The sequence below is a fragment of the Dama dama genome, chromosome 4, assembly GCF_033118175.1.
Source record: "Dama dama isolate Ldn47 chromosome 4, ASM3311817v1, whole genome shotgun sequence".
Lineage (NCBI taxonomy): Eukaryota > Metazoa > Chordata > Mammalia > Artiodactyla > Cervidae > Dama > Dama dama.
In genome coordinates this window covers 13,528,722-13,553,240 of record NC_083684.1, presented here as the reverse complement: position 1 = coordinate 13,553,240, position 24,519 = coordinate 13,528,722, and the positions used below count along the sequence as shown (strand labels likewise).

General features: G+C 50.8%; 1 protein-coding gene across 1 annotated transcript in view; it reads left to right on the top strand.

Annotated features, from left to right (window-relative positions):
* CDYL2 (chromodomain Y like 2) overlaps window positions 1–23,420 on the top strand; it is a 158,451-nt gene extending 135,031 nt beyond the window's left edge. Inside the window, exons 4-7 of the mRNA XM_061138084.1 lie at window positions 6,055–6,227; window positions 12,030–12,240; window positions 14,019–14,162; window positions 16,756–23,420. Coding sequence (XP_060994067.1) covers window positions 6,055–6,227; window positions 12,030–12,240; window positions 14,019–14,162; window positions 16,756–16,914 — 687 coding nt within the window. The 3' untranslated portion in view covers window positions 16,915–23,420. The remainder of the gene's footprint in view (window positions 1–6,054; window positions 6,228–12,029; window positions 12,241–14,018; window positions 14,163–16,755) is intronic.
* Window positions 23,421–24,519: the final 1,099 nt, after the last annotated feature.

The window sequence follows — 24,519 nt, the reverse complement described above, 5'->3', positions numbered from 1 at the left end:
GAACTTCCTATAATCACAAGTGTTCCCTGTGTGCTCTGGATCCCAGGCCCTTGTCAGAGCTCTGATTTGAAAATACTGCCGTTCTGTGGGTTGTCTTTTTCTTTTCTAGATAGCACTCTTTGATATTCAATTCAAAATTCTTTGAAGTCCAATTTATCTTTTTTTCTGTATTACATTTTTTCCCTTGTCACTGTGATTTATACAGAACTGTGGTTCTTTTTGGGGACCGTGGGGAAGACGGGCAGGAATGTTTGTCAGCCTGTGAGGGAAGGGAGTGGCCAGGGCCTGCGGAGTTAGGGGGCTGCTGGTGACCCATCGCCCCTCTTCTAGGCACGGGTGTTTGGGGGCGCCCCCTCCTCCACCTTCAGCAGAACCACCTCTAGGCTCTCGGCTGTGTAGACCTCTGCAGAGATCTCAGAGTCCAGGGCCTGTGGTTGACCCCAAAGGCCGCCATTCACGTGTTGATACACCTGGAAACCTTGTTATTTTAAGCTCCTCACAAAACATTCGCAAGAGACCAATTCTTCTCAGATTTTTTCTACTTCACTACTTTTAAAAAGAGTGCTTGAAAAAGGCACGGCGTTTTCCTTTGATAAACCAAATAGATGTGGAGCCTCCCAGTTCATCCTGTCCCTTCGCAGCCGCTCTGGGTATTAACTGTTGCCTTCTCATCACAGAAGCGTGTGGCACCCGACTGACTTAGGGCTCCCGGGTTCTCACCTCCGGAGACTCGGGTTTGGTTGATAAGCGAGGTTTACTCCTAATTGGTGTCTGTCGGTAACAGAACAGGAGGAAGATGGAGAAACAATTATTGATCTGGTGTTTTCAGCTCTCCCGGCAACCAGAGTGGATTGACGCCGTGGATAAATTGGCTAACTGGGTAGAGTAGTGTGAAAGGATGTGACATGGTGTTAGCGAAGGAATACAGCTCCCCTGGCGGCGCTCGTGGTGAAGAACCCACCTGCCAATGTAGGAGATGTAAGATCCAGGTGTTCGATTCCTGGGTTGGGAAGGTGCCTTGGAGGAGGGCATGGCAACCCCCTCCAGTATTCTTGCCTGGAAAATCCCATGGTTAGAGGAGCCTGGTGAGCTATGGTCCATGGGGTCACAGTAGGTCAGACACAACTGAGCAACTTAGCACGCACAGAGTTAGCACAGGAGCCTTGCCCCTCCTGGCAGAACTGGAATCAGATCCAGCCTCCACCACTTTTCCTCTTCTGCTGCCTTGGGATTACTCTGTGTCTCTGAGCGTTCTCATTTATAGGAATCATACAGTGTATTCCCTGTGGGATTTAGAGATAATGTCTGCAAAAGAGGCTCTCAGAGTCCCTGACACCTAGGAAGCGTTCAGTGAATGTTCCTATTGTTGTTAAGATGAAACAGAAGTGTTACAGTGGCCACCAGCAGACCCAGCCCTGCTTGTTCAGGGAGAGACTGGAAGGAGGCCACTTTCAGGGTCACAACTGAATTCTTTTTCTAGTTGTGTATGTGACGTTGGCGGGATTGGCCCCATGGGCAGAAATTCATACATTACTGGGTGTATTAACTGGATTCTGAGGTTAGCAGGTGTGTTGTCATATTTCTGCTTGTCTGGAATATAGCAAAGAGCCAGGAAAATAATGGAAATGCCCCTGCAGGAAAGAGTCGGCAAAATAGATGGTCCAAAGTCTTGGGGATTAAAAACTCATCCACTTTCTCCTTAGAAGAGGACCTCAGGTCCTCACTGTGTTTCTGAGGTTTTCTTTGTAGCTCCCAGTCTCAGTCCATGGACCACCACCCTCCATGGGGGCACCCAGATACACCTCTGGGGTGTATCTACCATGTCCACACCATCCTCAAGCCAGTCATATGTTTCTTTCTATTTCCATCATAACTCTGAGTGTCCAGACTACTAGCCATGTTGTCTGCGCGATTGTATCAGTAATAACCTACCAACAAGGCTGCCCGCTTTCGTGTTTCCTGCCCTGTTATCTGTTCTTCAGAAGGCAGAGTGATCTGCTGGAAATGCAAATATGATCATGTCACCCCTCACACACACATACTCTTACATACTTCAAACATATCAGTGGCTCCTCCAGTCTTACCTGAAGACTTGGCTGGGGAAGCTGCACTTCCACGCTCCTCCTCATGACTGTTGGCAGGTCCTAGGTCCCCAGTGGCCAAAGGCATCTGTTTCTTGCCATTGGCTTCCCACCGTGGACTATGGCATAGCATCTCCCTAGGGCTGCTCACAGTGTGGCAGCTTGCTTTCCCCCAGACTGAGAGCTCCAAGAAAGAGAGAGAGAGAGCAAAAGAGGACGACTGAGGGGATTTCCTGGCTTAGGGACCCAGTGCTTTCACTACCAGGGCCCAGGTTCGATCCCTGGTTGGGGAACTAAGATACTGAAAGCCTTGGATTGTGGCCAGGAAAAAAAAAGAAGAGGATGGCTGAGACAGTTTAGTCATCCTGTATCTTAATCACCTCTTGAAAGGAACAGCCCATGACTTTACCAAATTCTCTTAGAAGTGAGTCACTAGGGACTGCGTGCAGGTGTGAATACCATCTACCTTAGAGGCTGCCTGTCCCAGGGATTTAAGTCAAGGAGAGGGCAGGATAAAGGAAGGATGCACACACTCTGCCAGGGAGTTGGTAGAAGTGTCACAGGAGGGGTTTAAAGCACTTGGGGTGTCAGGAGGAGGAGGTGGCATTTTGTCGGGAACATTTGAGAAGGCCTTCACGAGGGTGGTCTCAGTAGATACGGGCCCTGGGCGACTGGATTCAGCAGGTAGAGATGAAGGCGAGTGAGGGACCCTGGTCTACTCCCTTTGAATACCCGCTTTTCATGGATTTGGTTATCTGGTTTCAGCCCTTGGCAGCTCAGAAGGTAGAGGCAGAAGAGGAGGGGTGTGTTTTCCCACAGGAGCAGGCGGTGGCCGTCACGTGGAGAGCAGGGCAGTTGGTATCAAGAAGGGACCCAGGACTTCCCCATGCACAGTGGTCCGGCACCGTTCGTTAGCAGAGGTGTGCCCGGGAGCCTCTGAGGGGCCTGCTGCATCACAGGCTAGCACGCGACGTGGAGAGGTGGTGACGTGCGTGTGGTGTACTCTGTTTTAGAAGGCATAGGGGCATGTAAGAATTTTAGAACCACGCTTCAGTTACATTGTATTACTGGCAAGGGGTCCTTCAGGAAGGAGGAAGCTCAGCCTTCCATCCAAATTGGATTATCAACACGAGAAAGGCCAAGGCAAAGCACACTAACTAGATATATATGTTTTCATTTTTATTTATTTTTTGGGCTACACCTCAAGGCAGGTGGGAGCTTAGTTTCCCTGATCTGGGATTGAACCTGCACCTCCTGCATTGAAAGTGCAGAGTCTTAACTACTAGACCACCAGGGAAGTCCCCAAGATATGTACACTTTAAAAATTAAAAAGGTAGTTTGTTCTTTCATCGCGTGAACAAAACACAAACCTGCTTTCCATGTAACTCATAGAGGAGGTGGCCATTTTGTCTGATTTTGTTTCCACTAGCTGACAAGTGTGCGGGCCCTCAGGTGGGGAGTCACGTGAAGAATTACAACTCACGTCCCCAGAACAGGGTTTCCTTTTCTTTGCCTCTCGGAGAAGCAGAGCTCATCTATAGGTGAGAGCGTGTCTATTTCTGGAGGCAGATGGATTAAAGGACCCGCACGATAGTGGCCTGTTAGCTTTTCTGATGTTGTAAATGAATGCCTGTGGCTTATCCCCGTTAGAATGGAAAGCACTTCTCCCGTCCTTCTCATGGAGCTCAAGCCCCAGGAGTTCTGATTCAGACTGATGTCTCGGCGTGTGTTTTTCCCCCCACGATTCACCCATTTATTTAAGTCACCCTACAGTGTGCAGTAGTGGACGAGAAGGGAGGTGAGATTTGTATCCTGGTTCTGCCTCTTGCTGGTGACCTTGAACCCCTGACTTTGTTTTTCTGAGTCTTCCTTGCTTCATCTACAAGATTGAGATACCATACCCGCCCTCACTGAAGTTTTGTTTCAGGTAAAATATTATGTGGAAATTCATGGATGCAATCCTCGCACCGCTATGCTTAATAAAAGGGCATGGTCACTTAAAGTACAATCTAAAAAACAGTGGTCTCGTAAAGTGTCCCCACTGTACCCTACGATTCTGCCTTTTGAATATTTAATAACAATTGTTCAAAAGCCTATTCCTTTCCTGTCTCCCCTATTGGGCTCTCAGCTCCACTCAGGCAAGTACGTGCCTTGTTTTTTCTTTTCATGCACTTTCTGCACTTATTTTTCCTGCTTCCCTAACTTCTGTTGGATTGAGTGAGCTTTTTTTATTTTACACCCACCCCCATCCATTCTTTGTAACTCATGTACTTTTAAGACGTTTCCCTTAAGTTGTGTCCACATGAAAGGGAAAAAGTTAGAGTGTTAGTTGGTCAGTGATATCTGACTCTCTGCAACCCCACCAGGCTCCTCTATCCATGGAATTCTCCAGGCAAGAACACTAGAGTGGGTAGCCTATTCCCTTCTCCATGAGATCTCCCCGACCCAGGGGTTGAACCCGGGGCTCCTATATTGCAGGTGGATTCTTCACCATCTGAGTTCTCAGGGAAGCCCATTATGTACACATAGTGAAGCCTAAATGTGATAGTCACCTCTGCACCATTCCCAGACACACAGCCTCGGCACGCCCCGCCTCTGCCCTTCTCACCCTGTATTATTGCCTAAAACTATAGTTCTGCCTTGTGCAAACCCCAGCCTTTAGTCAGCCTCTATCAGTACGATGATGATTTTGTAGTCAATTCTTACGTTGAGTTACTGACACATTTTCTACTTTCTTTGCAGGCTGCTTTTCCTTGCAAGTCAGTTTTTCTTCCTGAATATAGTTTTCTCTTTCTTGAAGTGCATCCTTTTTTAGTTCTTCCAGTGAGGGCCTAAGGCTAGTAAGCATTCTTTTACTGAAAATTCTCAATCTTATTTATTTTTCTAACATTTTTAGTTTAAATTGGAGCATAGCTGATTAACAGTGTTGTGATAGTTTCAGATGAACAGTGAAGGGACTCGGCCATACATACACATGTATCCATTCTCCCCCAGACTCCCCTCCCACCCAGGCTCCCACATAACATTGAGCAGAGTCCCCTGTGGTACACAGTAGGTCCTTGTTAATTATCCATTTTAAGTACAGGAGTGTGTACATGTCCATCCCGAACTCCCTAACCATCCCTTCTCCCCATCCTTCCCTGCTTGAAAAGCCTGATCTTTACCCTTGCCTCTGAATTATGGTTTAGCTGGATATAGAATTTGTGTTTAATGGTTATTTTCCTTGGCACCTGGAAAATGTTACACAGGTCGCTCTGGTGCCAAAGCCCACTTCGACCTGTGAGCCACATAAGCATCTTAGTGGAATTAAGGATAAGCAAGAGAACATTGTTATAACCAGATATACGGAACTGCTCAATTAATTACATATTAAATTGGAGAAGAGAACTGTGATGGACAGTATTCCATCTTGAGACCAAAAGATACAACCTGATCCTAGGTAGCAATGCTTATATAAATGAGTGTTGGTTTTGGGTATATGCTATGGTGTTAGCACTTTGTATCCTCAACAGCACTGATATGTATATACTCAAATAAATGACTGCTGCTGTGAAAAAAAAAAAAAGAAGAAGCAGGAGCATAGTTAAACCGGGCCTTCTGGTGACGGCTGACATACCTCACCTGGGCTGTGCATTGGAGTATCTTCCCATACCTTGGAAAGGGCCAAATAAACAATGCTGGTGGAGGACATGCTGAGATTCGGCAGACTTAGACGGCTCCACACCCGGCCTCCAAGCCTGCAGCCACTGACCCCTCTGGCACCGGCGTGGTGCTCTGTGCTGCTTTGGGGAGGGCGCAGGGAGTCGGGTTTGGGTTTCTTTGTTTGGTCTGGGTGTGGTGTGTATGCAGGGGAGGCTCCCTGCACCTGCAGAGCAGATTCACTCTCCTCTGCACCCAGGGATCTGCAGGTCTGACGGTGCTCTGCTTTTAGAGGGACCACTCACCATTCCCACAAATCCGTCTCTGCCTGCAGATTATGAAGGAAGTGCGGCGTGCGCTCTGCAACGCAGCCACGGACGACAGCAAACTGCTGCTCCTCAGCGCTGTGGGCAGCGTGTTCTGCAGCGGCCTGGATTACTCCTACCTGATCGGCAGGTTGTCCAGCGACCGGAGGAAGGAGAGCTCCCGGATCGCGGAGGCCATCAGGTGAACCCTGCCGGAGTTTGGACATGTCGGGGGACATGCCTAGGTTTAGCTTAGTTAAATTTGAATTTCAAACAAGGAAGCATTTTTAAAAGCATAAGTATATCCCATCCCATGCAGCATTTGGTATACACTTAAACTAAAAAATCGTTCAGTCGCTCAGTCGTGTCCGACTCTTTGTGACCCCATGGACTGCAGCACGCCAGGCTCCTCTGTCCTCCTCTGTCTCCTGGAGCTTGCTCAAATTCGTGTCCACTGAGTCAGTGATGCCTTCCAACCATCTCATCCTCTGCCACCCTCTTCTCCTTTCCTCTTCAATCTTTCCCAGCATCAGGGTCTTTTCCAGTGAGTCAGCTCTTCGCATCACGTGGCCAAAGTATTGGAGCTTCAGCTTCATCATCAGTCCTTCCAATGAATATTCAGAATTGATTTCCTTTAGGATTGACTGGCTTGATCTCCTAGCAGTACAAAGGGTCTCTCAAGAGTCTTCTCCAGCACCACAATTCAAAAGCATCAGTTCTTTGGTGCTCAGCCTTCTTTATGGTCCAATTCTCATATCTGTATGTGACTATTGGAAAATTGTTTTATGTTTATCTGAAAGTCAGAGTTTAATTGTACATCCACTATTTTCCTGCCAAAATTAGAGATGCTTTTACACTCTAGGTTATATCCCACTTTATTTTTTTGATCAAAAAGAGATTTTATTTCCTCATGTTAAACCCAGCTTCTGATAATGCCCAAGTGTTATACACACTAATCCCACCCTCTGCCTGATGGTGAAATCTTTGCTTTCCTGGGCATCTCAGCCTCATGGAGCTGCCACGGCTCAGCCATGAGGAGGAGGATGGACGTGGACAGCTCTGTATACGCAGACCCTTGGGTGGGGAGCATTCCCCTCTCTTGCATTGATGTTGTGGCACAAGCTGGGATCCTGGGGAGGACATCCACTCCCATAGATCAGTATCTCCTTTGGGACAGCAAAGGGTGGTTACAACCTCATTCTTTACAGATCTGTCAGAAGCAAGTGAGTGTGACTTCCAGCAAGGCTGTCACTGGTCCTCCACCCTGGGAAGGGCACACACCCGCTGCCACACCTTACGTGGACCAAGTGCTCCTTCTCCAGGGACCAGGTGGCACCACCGAACCATGACTTGTCTGGGGACCACATGTCCCCTGGACCACTGGTTCTCAGCCCAGGGAGCTTTCCCAAAATCCAGAGGCTTGGCCCCATCTCCAGGAACTTTGGACTTGATGAGTGGGGGGAGCACTGGGGGAGCATGTCTTGGGTTTCAAAATTTCTTTGGTGATTCTAATATGAAAGCAAGAGCAGGAACCCCTGCCCTGTGCCAACGAAGAGGCTTCTTCACATTGACTGAGCGCACCAGAAATCGGAAAGACCCCTGGACGAGGGCACGGCAGCCCACTCCGTTATTCTTGCTTGGAGGATCCCATGGACAGAGGAGCCTGGTGGCCTGTAGTCCATACGGTGCAAAGAGTCAGACACGGCTGAAAGAGGCTTAACACACATGCACCAGAAGTTTTGGGGCCACAGTGTGGAGAAGCATTTCCCAGAAAACTTTCTGCAGCTTTCCAGAGAAGCATCGTGAATGAGGAGCCCTGCTGATAAATGAGGTCTGTCCCCTCTCCTGTGGATTTTCCAGGCATGTAAACAAATTTACAGTCTGAGAGGTCTCTTGTGAAAGAACTTCTTTCAAAATCTAGCAAGGCTGATAACGTATTTTGGCCACAGAACCTCGTACGCTGCTGGCGTCCCTTGCAGTTCTCACGCACAATCTCGGCTGGGCTGAGCCCAGGATCCGGGCCAGACACGCGGCCGTGGCACCTGAGCCATGGTCCCTTCCCATTCTGATAGTTTCCTAAAGAAAACATGCCTGCACCTGGCCCGGGAAGCCGCCTGCCCTCTGCAGATGTTCGCTGAATGAACTAGCAGATGTGGGAAGAGTTCGGATGACTCACTCCGCAGAAGCCTCATTCCGGGACCCAAACAAAGCTGTGTGCTCCATCCTGGCAGAGAGGCCGGCCTCACCTGAACCCCTCACAGCGGAGACCATGGCCTGCTGGCTGGATGCTGGGACGAGAAGGAGTCAGATAACCTGAGTGCAGTATTTGGTCCATCCCTGGCCCATAGTGAGTACTTAGAGCTGGTGTAAAGAGTGACTTTCACTGTTCTTCCCATTACTTCCAGCCATGAGGTCTAGCTGAAACCCTGGATCTGACGATGGAGCGGGCGTCGGGGGGCAGGGGGCCAGGGTGGCTGTCACATGTGCGCCTGGTGCCCACATGCCCCCCCGTCTCGGCCGACTTGGCTCTGCACCCCAGGGCTCCCTTTAGAGGGAACAGGTAGCAGGGTCACAGTTGCCAAGTGCTCCGGGTAGACTCTGGACACCCCCGCTGCAGGATTTGGCTCTGAGTCTCCTGCGGGCCAGGAGAGGAGATCACGGACCACGGGGAACAGAGTGAAAGCTGTGTCTGCCCTCACCGGCCGATGCGCTGACCGTGACTGAGACCCACGTGCCAGGCACTGAGCTGGTGCTGGGTGGACCCTCACATTGCAGTCTCTGCTCTCATCTCGGAACACACCACTGGCTTTCTCGTTTTACAAGAAGCCAAATGAGGCTCCAGAGACTAGGCGACTTGTCCCAGGTCTCCCCACTCGTTAGGGGCAGTGTTGAGGCTGGAGGCCAAGTCCTCCAACCCCCAAAGTTCCTGATCCTCCTGCCATGTCGGCCCAGCCTGCAGCTCCTGGCACGGGCTCAGGTTGAGTGGAGGCAGCGATGAGGGCTGGCATGAGCCCGAGGGACTCTGACACAGGGGGAGACGCCAGGCATCTCCCCAGCGCTGCCCTGCCACTCAGGCCAGGATCAGATATCTGAGCGGCAGCATCTGTAATGCAATATCCTGTTTGCTGTCTGGCTTCCACGTCCAGCACACCCTTGCGATAGAGATCTCCTGCTCGAGGTGAGATGAAAAGGAAGGGGAGTGTGGTCTGCTCATCGCGTTTTTATATCAAGGAAATGAATTTGCAAGTCTGCTGGACTGAATGGAGAAGGGAATGGCAACCCACTCCAGAATTCTTGCCTGGAAAGTCCCAGGGACAGAGGAGCCTGGCGGGCTGCAGTCCATGGGGTCGCAAAGAGTCGGACATAACCGAAGCAACAGCAGTGAGCATGCTGGACTGAAACGGGAGGGTGGGGTTGAAGGGTCAGAAGGTCGGAGCTGAGCACGCCCTGCCCTCCTCGGGGGTCTTTGGTGCCTGCGCACAGGGCTCAGGTTGGAAACAGCAGTGTCAAAGTCCGGAAGAGGCAGCTCCTGGAGAGTCATGAGGGCCCAAGTGACTTTCTGGAAGGACTGTCGTGTGGATGGTGAAGCAGAGGGAACAGGAGTATCAGAGGGACTGCAGCAGGGGGGGCGTCCTGATAGGGATGGGCCCCCTTTACTGAGAGTGTGCTACAGAGGCTGTGATGCATCCTCAGGAGGTGATTCTAGGCCAAGTGGAAGATTTGCCTCTCTTAACGTCCTTCCCAACTGTGAGATCCAGGATCCTGGAGTTGTACCAGGGGGTTTAGGAATGGGACATCTGCTGAAAATCCCAAACCCAAACCCCGTGGTTCCAAGGACCCTGCAAAGAAGCCCCACATCCCCCTGCAGATTCCAAATTGCATTTGGCAAAAAGCACCTGTTAAAACCAGTGCCTGGGGCCATGAAGTTAGGAAGTGAAGCTTGGAAACAGGCCACTGGAAAACCAGGACTCAGAAGGCCATGGGGCCACATTTCCCTCTGTGCGGCAGTGTCCTTCTGGGGTCAGCTGCACTGGGGCAGCAGGGGCTGAGATGCGTCACAAAGAGTCTACTCACAGCGTCACACAGAAGTCAGGAAATCCAACGGCTGAAGCCTGGGTGCATGCTTTTGCGACAACACATGGGTCCTAAGATAACCCCCACTTCAGGAGTGTTAAGCCATCTTCTCACAGTTCAGTCCAATCCTGGCATACCACTGTGATACCCAGATCTTTTGAGAAGAATTTGGGGGAATAGTATCAATTGAGAAGAGAGAAATCAGCTTGATGTTTGTGTAAGTTAAGTATTTGCTGCTGTAACAAATGAACCCCCAACATACATAATGGTTTAGCTGTGAAAGAAGTTTACTTCTTGCGTATGTGAGTGGAGAATAGATATTACTGATCAACCCATGGCTGTCCTCCAAGGGGTGAGTCAGGAACCAAACACCTGCCATTTTATGATTCAACAAATGTGTTCCAAGATTGCTGAGCTTGTCAAGCTGAGAGGGCCGGGAGGGCTGTGTGGTGGGAGATTTTCTTGTACTAGGCCCAGAAATGTGTATCTGGTTTCTACTCACGTTCCATCGGCCGGCACCTGGTTACTTGGGCATAGCCAGCTGCCAGGGAGACTCGGGGCCGTGTCCCAACAGTAACCCCAGGAGGAAGAGGGAAGGGAAAACAGGTCTGAGGACCAGCCAGTGCATCCCTACCACACATCCACCATCCTTGCTCTCTTTCTGGGAGATGACTTACCAAGTGTTCATCTCTATGTGCTTGGAGACCAAGCAGTGCATGAGGCAGACCTGTGAGTTTCCTTAAGGAACTGGAAGAGGAGGAGCATTCAAGCAAGCAGCAAATAATTGGGATAATTGCAAATCCCGATCATGGAGTTTTCCAGGAACTCTCAGAAGGCCCAGGAAGCCCCTGGGTGAGAGAGAGGTGAGAGAGACAGGAGATGGCGCTGGAGGGGGAAGTGGAGGCAGACCAAGGTCACGACCTGGAGTCTGGATTTTATTCTTGCAAGTTCCTGTTAGTCTCCAATCTTCCACCTGAAAAGAATGAGGGATGCAGGCTTTACTAGATATCCTGGGTTTTTCCTCCATGTCCAGATGAACATTAATGTTTTATGGACCTTATAAAGCAGCTAGGGGAAGGGTGAAGAGTGTCCTAAGCCAGAGGACCAGAGGTTGTTGTAGGCGTCCCTGTCTAATATTCAAGATGCATGCTATAACCTTGCTCGGTGCAGGAGGACAGGGAGGCGACACTGCCTGATCTGTAGCCATGGAGCCAGACGCCTCATGCCCCCAGGGGAGCCCAGCATCCTTCCCCAATTTTGGCCGAAGCCACACAAACACACAGACCCTCATCAACATTCTAGAACCACACTCAATGAGTCTGGCATGCCTGTAGGTAATTCAGAATCAGACAGTCCTGAGACTGAAAGAACTCTTTAAAGGTCATCAGTCCCCACCTGTGCCCATGGGCTAAAGCTTGAATTCCCTTTACAGCATCACTCAGGGTGATCATCAGACCAAACTTGGGGTACCTCCAGTAAGGAGGGGTTCATGCTGCCAGAGGCGCCCACTCCACCCTTACCACTGCCCTTGGAATATTCCTTCTCTCCTTGAGTTCAAATACCCCTCCTTATCACACCCTCCTTTTAGTTCCGTTGTGAGCGCTAACGTTCAGGGTGTCTTCTTTAAGGATATTTGCTCTTCATTACTATCTTGGAGGTGGAAGGGCAGGTAGCCAGGTGCGGTGCTGGGACCACGGGCTTGACCTGGGACCCTCTGGGCAAACTGTGGTCACCCCATGAGTTTTCCCCTGAAAATCTGACGCCAAGCTCTGTGCCATGCCTGTGCCCGTGGCTCCGGGCTCCCCTGCGAGCTCTCCTGATGACCTGTGGGTGCTTCTCAGCACCTGGGCGGGCTTGTTCCCACCTCGACAGAATCAAGCGTGTCTGTAAGTCCGCTCACCTGCTGAACAGGGTCCTCTCTTTCCCCCAGGGACTTTGTGAAGGCCTTTATCCAGTTCAAGAAGCCCATCGTGGTGGCGATCAACGGGCCCGCTCTGGGCCTGGGCGCCTCCATCCTGCCCCTCTGTGACATTGTGTGGGCCAGCGAGAAGGCCTGGTTCCAGACCCCGTACGCCACCATCCGCCTCACGCCCGCCGGCTGCTCCTCCTACACCTTCCCCCAGATCCTGGGCGTCGCCCTGGTAAGCCTGCTTGTCCCTGCGGCACACTTGGGGCCCCAGAGCACCCCTCCTCTGTCCTGCTGTGTAGGACGTGGCCCTTCCCGTGGGTGGAGTCCCAGGGCTGCTCCCTCCCCGTGCAGTCTGCAGGTCATCTCAGCTGCTTCTGCCTCCCGGGGTTGCTGCCCGCCGGTGTCTACACAGCCTGCCCAGCAGGTGGATTGCAAGGTGGTTTGGACTCAGGAGCCGGGGCCGCTTTCTGCAGCTCACAGCCGCAGCAGTGGCGGGCAGATGAGGCAGGCACTCTCCCTGTGATCTTGGCCTCTGTGCTCTGCCCCGTTCCTCCCGGCCTTGGTGGTCACAAACATATTAACACTGCAGAGCCTTATCTCTTTCTTTCATTTCAATCATTTCTGAAACTCCAAGAATGTTCCCGACTGAGACCTGTTCTTGCCAGCTGACCACGTCCCGTTTGGCTTCTTCTCCTTCCTCGCATTCCTCCTTCCTGAGACGGTGTCTCTTGTCTCTAAATACGTACAGCGTGTGTTTGTCTTCAAACCTCCAACTAGATGCATCCACTGGCTTGTTACCAACCACCTGACAAATTTCACTCCTCGGGCATGAAAGGTTGTCCTTTGGGTCATCGTGACCCCCCAGAGGGGAAGCGTGTGCACAGATCCAGAGGCTGGGAGAGCTTGGCATTTCAACATCTGCCTCAGAGCAGCTAAAGCGTGCAGGGCCAGGAAGGGGACGGGAGGGGAAGCCAGTGGACGGCAGTCGGGGAGGGCGTTGGTTGTTCCGCTGTGGGAAGGAGGCGGGGGGACCTGTCCTGAAGGAGGGAGGGCCCACGGCCGTCCCGCCCTGGTTGTCAGTGGGAGGGCCAGGCATTGGTGTCAGGGGCTGGGCACTGTGCCCCGCCTCTGCCTCGGACCTCATCCACGCAGCTCCTCCCGGAACATGAATCACAGTGGCACACTTCTCAGCTGAGAGAAGTCCTTCAGGGAGCAGAGCGCGGGGGGCTCTGCGGAAGGCAGGAGGGGCTTCTGCTCTTGGCTGCTGGCCGGTGTCTGCGTCCAGCCCCCGGCCCCTGGAAAGGATGCATTCTCTGTGTCAGGATCTTGTTGTTAACTCAGGACCTTTTGGGCAGTCGGTGAAGGAGACACCTGAAGTGGCTTAAAGGGAGGTGTGAGGGGAACAGAGAGTTCAGTGGTTCCCGTAACTGGCAGGTCCAGCAGTAGAGCCCCTGTTGGGGGTGCCAGGCCCCGGAACCCCAGCGCCAGCAGGGCTCTTGTTCTCCATCCGTCCTGTCCTTGCGGCTCCTCCTCTCCACGGAGCAGGGACAGACACAGCAGCGGGTAGCCCTGGGCTGAGCACCTTAAGCCGCCAGAGAAGGAGGAAGATTCTTCCCCATCCTCTGCAGCTTGGAGACCTCACAGAGAGCTTTAATGTCTAGGGTGGCTCTTCTGCTCATTCCCACATCAGCCGTCAAGGACGGGGTGTCAACTCTGAACTGTCCCCAGTCCCTCGTGGGAGGTCTGCCATCAGATGTGGGGAAGGGTATTGGGCAGACGAAGCTCCTGTAGGTACGTGGCTTCTTTTGGGAATTTAACGGAAGCTGGGGGCCCTCTGCTCAGAAAGACGCATACAGACACAAGTGTTGGCAAATAGTTTCCGCGGCATCTTTGGTCCCCAGTTAAGGATGCCGCCTCTGAGAGCTGGGACCATCACCCACAGCACGCTCACTCGTTAACAGACTCGGAGGTGTACGGGCTCTCAGCCTTCTCCTGCTTTTGCTTTTTCAGGCCAACGAGATGCTGTTCTGTGGGCGGAAGCTCACCGCCCAGGAGGCGTGCAGCAGGGGCCTGGTGTCCCAGGTCTTCTGGCCGACCACGTTCAGCCAGGAGGTCATGCTGCGGGTCAAGGAGATGGCCTCCTGCAGCGCGGTGGTGAGTTCCCGCGTCTCTGTGCGCTGTTCTCGCAGCAGACCCATTTCACAGAGGGGGCAGCAAGACTAGAAGGGAGTGGCCGACTTGCCAGAGGTCACGCAGGGAGTACGTGGAGAGGCCCTGTGTGATTTAACAGAGGCCGAGTCCCGGTGCTGAGAGCTTAAATCCAGAGGGAGACAGTCACCCACTGTTAGCTGTGCCCACGTCAGCTCCGGTGCGGAGACCTCAGAAGAGATTTATACCCTGGGGTGGAAGTGATGCCTTAAAGTTCCTAAACTTGCACGGAAACACAAATCATCTATGGTTTTCAAAGAAATGGGAAGCAAAAGCAAGTAAGGGCAGGGCACGAGCCCGCTGAGAGACGAGAAACAGTAGTTCTACCGCCCTGGTCCCTCATTTCTCCTGCCCGCCCAGCGCGCAGCGCATTTAAAGTCCACAGTTCGACTTTGAAGACCCCTTGGAAACTAGTTAAGTGAATGACACCTCCGTGGAGGCACCGGGTTTTAACTGTCAATTTTCTCTCATAAAAGTCGCTCTGAGCGCTGTGTGGAAATACCCCGTGGCAGGGGGGAAAGAGCAGGGCAGGAGAAAAGGCGCTCTGAGAGCAGAAGGTCTGGACACTGTCTGTGCTCCAGCGTCATGGGGAGCTGGGCTGGACTGTGGGGGCCAAGTGGCCACCCGCCCCTTCTCCCCATCTACCCTGAGTCCCTACCCGCGGTCACTCACCTCCTGATGGCCTCCGCCAGCCTTTACAGACACCCACTGTGTCGGCGCTGCCCCCAGGGAGCCTGTGGTCCCAGGGCTGGTGGCGGGGTGGGGACAGCCCTGCCTTCTTGGTGGTCATTTGTCATGGGCTGAGCCCTTCACTCAGCTCTTCATGTGGATTCTCTTAATCTTCCCGATGACTCTGGTGGCCAACTCTTTGCCCAGGACTCTCTCTCTTGTGGTTTTAGCCCCGAAGATCTCAAGTCCCAGGAAACTGCATGAGCCTGGGCAGACAGAGGTGGTTGGGCCATAGGGGTCGCTGCCTGCAGGGGTGGGTAGATGTTCTCAGTGGGGTAAATGGTGTGAGTGAGGGCACGTGGGGTTCAGGCAGCAGCTCCTGGTGGTGTGAGCTGACGCATAGGGTATTGGGGGGCCATGAGGCTGAAAAGGCAGGAGGACAAAGACCCCAAAGCTACCCTGAGGAGTGTGACCTCTGGGGGTGCTCAGACAAAACCGGCTTTTGGAGAAATCCTGCAAGGAAGTTAGTGAATGACACCTCCGTGGAGGCACCGGGTTTTAACTGTCAATTTTCAGATAGGAGTTCAGGAGCTTTGGGGTGATTCACCTGAGACAGGAATGTCCCCCATAGCTCCCGGAGATGGTGGTCTTTGGAGAAATTTGGGGAGGGAAGATCCTCCTTCGTCAGCCGGCCTTTTCTTACCACCCGTGAGCCTCCAGCCCAAGCTGAAGGATGTGGTCACTGCCCATTTCCAGCCTGCTTGAGCAAGGGAGCTCTTGTCTTGCTTTTTTTCTGTTTGAAAGCGCTTGGTGAGACTGAGAACTGAAGTCCCCATGTCTGCAGAGAATGGGTAGGTGAGTAGAAGGATGCTTGGACACTTTGCTACCAGCTGTGCCTCTGCCAGACTGAGGCAGCCGGGGGGCCTACGGAATCAGCCAGGGGTTTGCAGGGCATGTCCACTAGGCAGCCGCGGGCAACTTCCCTTCCTTGAGCTCGGGTCCTTCATCTGTAATGCGGAGATAAACATACTGCCTCTCTGTGGAGTTAGCTTGAGGTGGAAATACACGAACCCGTGGAGAGTGCCTGTCATAGAGCCGACAGGCTAATGGTGGTGGTGGCTTTGCTGTCGCTGTGATTGCTACAGTTGTTCTTACTCGTGATCATGATTATTATTGCTATTTTTACCACAATGGCTACTGTATCCCTGATACTCCAGTTGTTAATACTGCTGTAATGTAATACTATGGTATTATTGCTGTCACTGGCATTACTGTGATACTATGGCTCTGTTACCGCTGTTACCATCATCACCACCACTCACATTACTGTTCTCACGACTAGCCATTGCTCACTACTGCCGTTTATTGCCGTTGTTATTACTCGCCGTGGCAAGGATTGCTCCTTTTATTCCTACTGCTGTCACTGCTAAGCCTGAGCAAGGGCCACTGCTGTCGAGGCGGGTCCTGTGGGTACTTTGGCAACCCGTTAGCTCACTTCATTATCTTACTCTGTGATCCCAGCCATTCTCGAGTTAGGTAGCACACGGAGGTTAAAGCAGTGTTTGTCCCGGTTTTTTTCCTGACATCCATAGAAAGTGATACTGAGTATCTGCCACCCTTGGGTAAAAGACCAAGGCCTTGCAGTCAGGGTTAACACAGGCCCCCTCAGCCATCCCCGGGACTGAGGGCTTGATATCTGGGCACACATGCAACCTGTTCCTGGTGTCGCCAAGGGGCAGGGCCTGGGGAGCCCGGGACCACAGGAGGCGCCGCCTCTGGCTGTGGACATCAGGTTACCCAGGTCAAGTACGTCCCTCGGGAGCCAGAGTCCCTGGCGCCTGGCTCACGAGGCTTGTGTGTTCCCCTGCAGGTGCTGGAGGAGTCAAAATGCCTCGTGCGGAGCTTCCTGAAGTCGGTGCTTGAGGATGTGAATGAGAAAGAATGCGTCATGCTCAAGCAACTCTGGAGCTCCTCCAAAGGCCTGGATTCCCTCTTCAGCTACCTGCAGGACAAAATTTACGAAGTCTGAGGGCCCGGCCCTGCAGGGCCCCTGCCTTCCAGCTCCGCCCGCGTCGCGGAGATCGGAGCCCCGTGTGTGCCCGGCCGAGGAGTCTGTCCGGCGTCCCTCTGTCCCTAGGGTGTGTCCCTCTCCTCGTGTCCTTTGCTCGCCCCTCATTGGTTTGGTTTGTGTGATGATGGGAAACGCAGTGTACTCGGCCTCCCGCCCCGGGGCCCCACCCCAACCCCCAGCTGGCTGGAGGGCCCTCGAGGGCTATCTCTTCCCAGGCCTTTGCCAGGCGCCCTTGTCTTGCCCCACTTGCTGAGATGCACCATCCTGGTCCAGGAAGGAAGACCGGTCCCCCCGCCCCACCAACCCTTCTGACTCAGGCTGTGTCTACACAGTGCCTCTGACGTGGAGACTCAGCTGCCTTGGCTCTCTCTGGTTAAGGGCAGATCCAGCGACTGGGGGGCGACCAGTCTTAGGGGATTTTCCAGAGCAGTGAGCAGAAAGAACGCTTGTGTGGAGCTGGCCTCAGTCTCCTCTCTGACGCACGTCTGTGTGACTTTTAGGGCTTGGTCTTAACAACCCAACCGAGTGATTTACAAAACCCAGATATTGTACATTTAGGAGCGTTTTGTTAAATATATATTTTTTAAAATGATGTAAGTGGAAATTCTGATAATTTATGTGTATTATATGTAAAGCTAGTTTTGCAAAACACATAAACTACTAGGAAAGTGGTTTTCTTTTTCCCTTTAATCAGACTTATTTAATTTATTTATTTTTGTTTATACGTTACGATATCTGTTGTTCACACAGATACTATTTTCATACTGCCCTGGACCAAATCCCACACAGGGTTCGAGCTGTTTGGTGCGTTATAGCAATGAACCACATTGAAGTAAAATTCAGAGAGATAGAAACAGAATTTCTAGGATTCAAAAGAACAGCTCTGCGCCAGATTCTCTACGTATAAAGCAGTTCTGTGATCACTGAATACTTGTTCTTAGGAGAAATCATGGAAAGGTCTTCTCTTTGCCCTGTTGCCTTTAAGGAGATAAAGGGGCCTCCTGCCTGAATGGCCCTGAAACACAGCCAGTCCCTAATTTCCCAGATGTCAGGAACAGGTGGGGACTGGGCCCCCTGGGGGTTGCATACTATTGAGGGACACTTCTTCCTTTGGGGCTTGACTTTCAGAGTCCCTTCTCTCCCAGGGCAGTGGTGTCTGGTTGTGGCCTTCCAGAGAGGTAGGGGAGAGTCCCTACTCTATGGAGCTGTCAGCAGCAGGTCTAAGTCTTTCTGCCTCCAGAAGTCCTGTTTTCAGGCTCTTTGCTCCCATGAGCGAGCAGTAACCAGGGATTAGGCCTCTGCCCATGGGCCGCAGAGGGGACCCAGTGTTTGTGTTGAGGCTGTCAGCCCAAAGTCCCCAGATTGGCCATGGGGGAGGAGGGGTTTTGGTCTGGGGCCTTGGTTTTGGTTGCAGAGGAGAGGGTCAACATCGGGGTTCAAGCAGAGAAGTTAGAGGGCCATGTTCTTCTGTGTGGGGGTCACACACCAGAGAAGGTTTGGTTCTCAGAGTGGCAGGATCTTTCCATTTCCACCCCAGCCCCCGACTGTTCTCAAGGACCTCTGCTTGCCTGTTCCCTCCGCCCTCTGTCAGTCAGCAGCCCCTCCCGACCCTTCCTTGGAGAGAGTGGAGGGGCACAGCTGAGGAAGGGGAGGGGAGCTGAGGGAGGGTCATTGCTGCAGTTCCCCCTCCCTCTCTGGTCCTCTTCCCTCCTCTGGAGGCAGCTGGACACCCTGGGCCGGGCAGGTGGAGAGGACTCATGGTGCTGAGCTTTGCATTTTGGAGGACAGGTGGAGTCTCTGCACTTGAACTAGAGACTTAACCTGGGTTCTCCATCCTTCAGATGGTCTTGGCTCCCTCTGCAGGAAGCCCCATTCCTTTTCCTGTAACCTCAAGAGAATCAGGGAAGAGCACACGTCTCACTTGCTTCTCCCTTCGGCAGGGAGACAACTGCCTTGGCTAAATCCATCCACAGGAAGATGGGTTGAAGTCCTGTGTACACCACCCCCACCCCCTGCCCGCCAGCGTGGTCCACGTGGGATCCTGTAGGAACTGTTACTATAGGGAAACACCCTCCTTTGCCCAAATGCCTGTGGTCACATCTCTATTTGGTTTTGTCTCCTCCTTTGAGAAAGCCAATGTGTGCTCTGTCAGAGCCCCTAGACAGCCTCCTTCTTGGCAGGTAATTTCTCACCCATTACTAAGTCGTCTACGGAAAGAGCACCTTGCTTTCTGTTTGCCTTCTAGGGGCAACCACTTCATTGTCTCTAGCAGCAGAGTTAGGATTCCCTTTGGAGATGGAAGGCAATGTTTGGAAATTTCTTTGGCTCAATGCCCATCTTTGTCCCCTGCCAGAAAAACCAGAAGTGTTTTAGCTTTGGACTAAAACGTAGCTTTGGATCATCAAATCCAAACTTCTAAACACCTCCAGGATCTCTGATGATAAGGTAGGAACGTGAAACCATCACTCAGGTGGAATACCTGGGGCTAAGGGGCAGGTTCCACATATAACAGGAGATGTTTTACCCGACAGTCTGTGTTTGGGCTGTTTCCATACAGTCAGTTCAAGAAGGATGTTCCACAAATTGGGCAAAAGTCAGTTTAATCTGTTGGTTACAGGGTAGACCAAACCACTGAGTTTTTCACTTTCTGAATAGTTGCTTTGATAATGCAGAGATGAGATCCAGGGAACTTATGGCCAACAAACATGGGCTGAGATTCGCCACACCTGTGGCTGTGCCAATGTTTGTCCTCCGTAGCTTTCTTGAGATGGGGCCCAGGTTTTCACTTCTTCTCTTCTACCCCAGAACCTTCTCTCCATCCAACACGACCCTTTCTCCCCTCTCTCTACGCCGTCTCGGCCCCTCCTCACCCTGTGACAGGCTCTGTCACATCCCAGAGCCTGGGCAGGTCTTAGAGGAATTGCACTTGGTCTCGGCGGCCGCATCCTGGGACTGCCTTTGGGGCAGATGAGGGCACTTCTTTAGTCAAGGAGTCTTCTGCCAGTGCAGTCTGTGCCGTCCCATGAGGCCCGCGTTAGGACTCCCCTCTCCTCCAGCCCCTGGTGATTAGCGGCCAGGGTCTTGCAGTGGAAGCATCTGAGTTAACAGCATGGTTCAGGACGGCTTTTTGGAGAACTATGCGAAGATGGTCAGAGCTCCTCACCATTTGAATGGCTCGGCCTAAGGCTGATATACCCATATATCCCTTCCTGCTCTGAAATAATGTCTGTGGGTTGAAAACCATCAAAAATGACCCTCTAGGAAATGAAATTGGATAACTCTAAGAAGCTAGTAGAGAATTGATTTAAAATGTTATTCTTGTTTGGTATAAAGTAAACTGGGAAGTGTTCTCTCTGAAGCATGAAAATATGTTTTTCCCATGTGGAGTTTAGTATGAGGATGGAAAAATGATAATCACAGTAGACTTTGACCAATGCAACTCTATTTCCAGATAACCATGTTGAAAAATAGCCTTCACTGGATGCTGAATTGCATTTCCCATGATTAACTGTTGGTTTAAAAAATTTTTGTACACTTTTTTAATTTGAAATTTAGTCACATTCATGTAATTTTCCAAGCCAGTTTCCGTGGAAATTTTTTTAACAAAGAGAAATATAGAAACACCTTCAGATCTTCTCAAATGAATATTTAAAATGCAGAATTGCTTCTCTTCTATGTTTCTGTATTCAGATACTGAGATCTGTTGTATATATTAGTTTAGACATCCTCACTAATATACACAGTATTTAAGACTCTAAATGAGATTTCTTAAGTATTTTATTTTATTCTCTGTAAATGGTTTTGTATGATCTTTAAAAATCTACACTTTGCTTTTGTAGATATTTAAGGGAAACCATTTGGGGGTTGTCTTGCATGTATATTTTTGTTGTAGATAAGTGTTGCTTAGTTATTTCTGCAAATTTTGGTTGAAATGCTTACAGACTTTAATACAGTATATATATTTTCAGAATATAAACTTTTATATTTCTGTGGTAAGTTAGGATCTGCGTTTTAGGCAATCTTTTCCATTAATATCACTTGTTCTTTCAAGAAATAGCATTCTGGTTTGGTGCCAATGGTTTTCTGTTTTTTTATTGTTTTCCATTAGAATCGCGTGCTCCTAAATTGTTAGAGAGCTGGTTAATTTTCTTTTTCTCAAAGTAATTGAGTTTGAAGTATAATTTGAGAAAATGTATTGAATTTGTGAATAAGCCTTACCATTAGGATCAGTAAAATTTTCCAACCTTTGCAACTACATATGTAGTTGAGGATCTCCCCATAAATTCTCACTGTGTGGCAGTTGATGGAGTTTGTGAACAGAGCCTTAAGCTTGTTGCAAAAAAAAAAAAATGGTAATACGGGTTGTTTTTTTTAAGCAGCGTAAGCCATGTGGATGGACTCTGTGCAGTCTGTATGCCATGGCTGATCTGGAGAGTGCGGCTGAATTGACGGCAGCAGGGACCAGTTAGACACCTGGGTGATTGTCTTTGGCCATACGAAGGGGCCCCGGTTCTGGAGCCCCCTTCATACTGTTCATGTGGTGTAGACACGGTCACAGGGAGGGCCGCTGGTCCATCATTTGTTTTGAACCAACGGCATTTCCTGCTCCTGACCTTGGCGGTTGACCCCAGGTTCCTTGCAGGTGACCTGGGAGCGTCCAGTCTGGCTGCGGTCAGCACTCCTTGAGAGATGTTAACAAAGTTTACATGTGAGTCTTACTGTGTAGACAATCTGAAGTTGATTTCAGTTGTATCATCCGCATTCCCACATGTCCTGAGTGTCTTGTCAGTGAACTAGGTGTGTTAAGCCATGCTGAATCTGGGTGTAGCAGGGCAGAGGCAAGCTAGCTGCACAATACGCACGCCACCTGAGCCGGTCACAGTCCACTCTGGGCTGTCTGAGTGGTGCATAAGTCGTGGAGCACACTGGGCGGGCGTCCACCAGGATCTGATAAAACCAAGTAAAATTTGAAACTTAAATTTAAAAAAATGATTCTTTCTCATTGGCCCTGCTCCTGTAGTTACCTCCTGGTTCTCCTTATCAAGGTTTCAAAGATGATCTTGAGACCAGGGCCATAGAATGGCTAAAGTCAAGTTATTCGGTTCATCCCAAAATTCGTGCTCATAAAGCCAACCTATCTTCCACTAGGATGGAGACTGGCTTCAAATATTTGCAGTGTGTGTGTGTCACTCAGAAAACTGACGTCTAGTTTTTAGCCTTTGCTCTGACCTCTCTGTGGGTTGACCCTGCCTCGTTGGCCCGACACCTGGCCTCACTCTGGAGCTCATTAAGGTGACTCTGGGCAGTTTGGAGGGTGTGGAAGTTTCCATCTAGTATTTAATATGTCCCTGTGCCATTAGTCCCAGCCTGAAGTCATTTGCTGATGCCCATGTTGACAGGATTGTGAAAATATTGCCTTTCATAAAACCAAGGACCAAAGAATTCCATTATTCCAGCAAAGCACGAGTTCCATAGATTGTGGGCACATTAGGCAGAGGTGTGCATACTTCATGGCACAGAGAAGCTGCCCCCATCCACCAACCTCATGCTTCCCCTGGCTGGCCCTACAGAGGGATCTGTCGTCCCCTCGTGCAGGCTCTGAAAGATGAGTTTCTCGGATTGAAATGCACAGTCCCAGGCGGGTGTTCCTGCTGTGTAGTCCCAGCCTTTATCCATGTCAGTACCATAGAGAGTGGAGTGGCCTTCTTCTGGGTCCCTGACCAGTGTATGATTTGTCCATCTGTGTAGACGCCTCCAGCACGCGTTCTTCAGATGTGTCTAGACTGAGCAGCCAGATCCTACAGTTGCCAAATTTCCACCTCCTTTTTGTTCTCCATCAACCCATTCCACTTCCTATTTAGCCCTGGAAGAAATCTCTTCACTTCTCACGCTAGGTAGATGCCCCATGCTCATCCACAGTGAAACCATTCAACCATCGGCTGGCTGAGAAATGATCTGATACTGAAGAAGTGGGATTCTAGTGGTAAGGCTTATTACCAAACCTCTGATAATGAAGCAGGCTACCAAAAAACGTATCCGGCCCACCCTGGGAGTGTTCAGATTTGATCATGGATCTAGCACACACACCAAAATCCAAGGAGACCTTTGCAAATTAGGCTACTCATTTTCTTTCACCAGGTTATCATGGGAAAGTCTTTAACTAGTTCTGAATATCTGTAAGTATGAGTACTTCATAGACTTATAAAGCAGGTACATGGCCCCTTTCTCACCACGCTGTAAATATTACCTGAGACTGGGTGCAGTACTGAGGGATAATAATCTTCTGATTTATCAAATGCTGACTGTCTAGAGCAAATTGTACACTCTCTTTGTGAATGGTCCTGTAACGTGTATGAACACATTTCTGGGTGCCTTAGAAGTTGTATTTTTCATGTGTGCTAATATGCAGTATTTATACATTGTGAGAAGCTGCTTTGAATAAAAAGGTTGAAACTTGGTCTGCATTCACTCGTGTCGTCCTTTTGGCAGCCTGGCAGGTGAAGTTCACAGACGAGTTCTGTGGTTTTTAAACAGAGAAGTTTCTAAGGTCTCCAGGGGGTTGCAGCAGCTGAGGCTTCTAGGTTGTGTCTGGGTTCCTGGGGAGCAAAGGTACCTCCCGCCCACATCTGCCTTGAGCTTCAGTAATTCAGGCTGGTAGATTGCTGGGGGGCAATGGGTTGGTAACAGAGGACCTGGAAATGGGGAGGGGTGCAGGTAGGATTTGTCAGAAATTGGTAGGAGCATCCACCCCTTCTCTGGTCCATCCAGAATGTTTCTTTGCATAGTGATCCTTCCTCACTGGAGATAAACCTCTACAGAGCTTGGTTTTATACAATCCCAGATGTACACATGTCTCATGACCATATTTGTCACTATGGAATTATACGAAGTCTGTTCTCTTCACCTTGGTCATCACATCGTGGCTCTCAGGAGAAGCACACTGCTGAGGATGCTTGGCTCCAGAGACAACGTGGAGGCCACAGGAAAGAGGAAGAAGAAGTCTGTCAGGGGCTCGAGGCAGCAGGGAATTCTGTGGAAGGGACTTCACAGGTCACGTCTACCTGCCCATCCATCCAGCGGCAGTATTGAGCCCCCAGCTCTGCCTTGAGGCCGCACCAGTGCTGACAGGCACAGATTACTCAGACAGTCCGTGTCATACAGAATCTTGGGGTCCAGGAGAGTGAGAAAGACATGTCATCCTGCCATAATTCTCAGACTGTCCACAATGTGGTACTGGAAGGAAGAGCTTACATAATCTCCAACACCCTCAGAATCTAGAAGATGGTGTGGTGGTGTTAGTTTTCCATCAAATCACCATCCATCGGTGTGGACCAGCCAGCCTAGGCTGGAGCCCAGGATCGTCCCGCTGATGGTTCCCTCTCCTTTTTCTTGTTCTTGGTGTCATCAGCGTTGTCTTGTGTGCCTCACTGCCCTTTCTCTGAGGCCCTGACTCCAACCTGAGTGGTCAAGGTCAGACCTGGAAACGCCTTTGCTCTTGACTGCGTCTGGTCCTTCTCGAAGACTGGACGAAGCCTTTCAGATGTTTCAGGGTGAGGCGTCTGT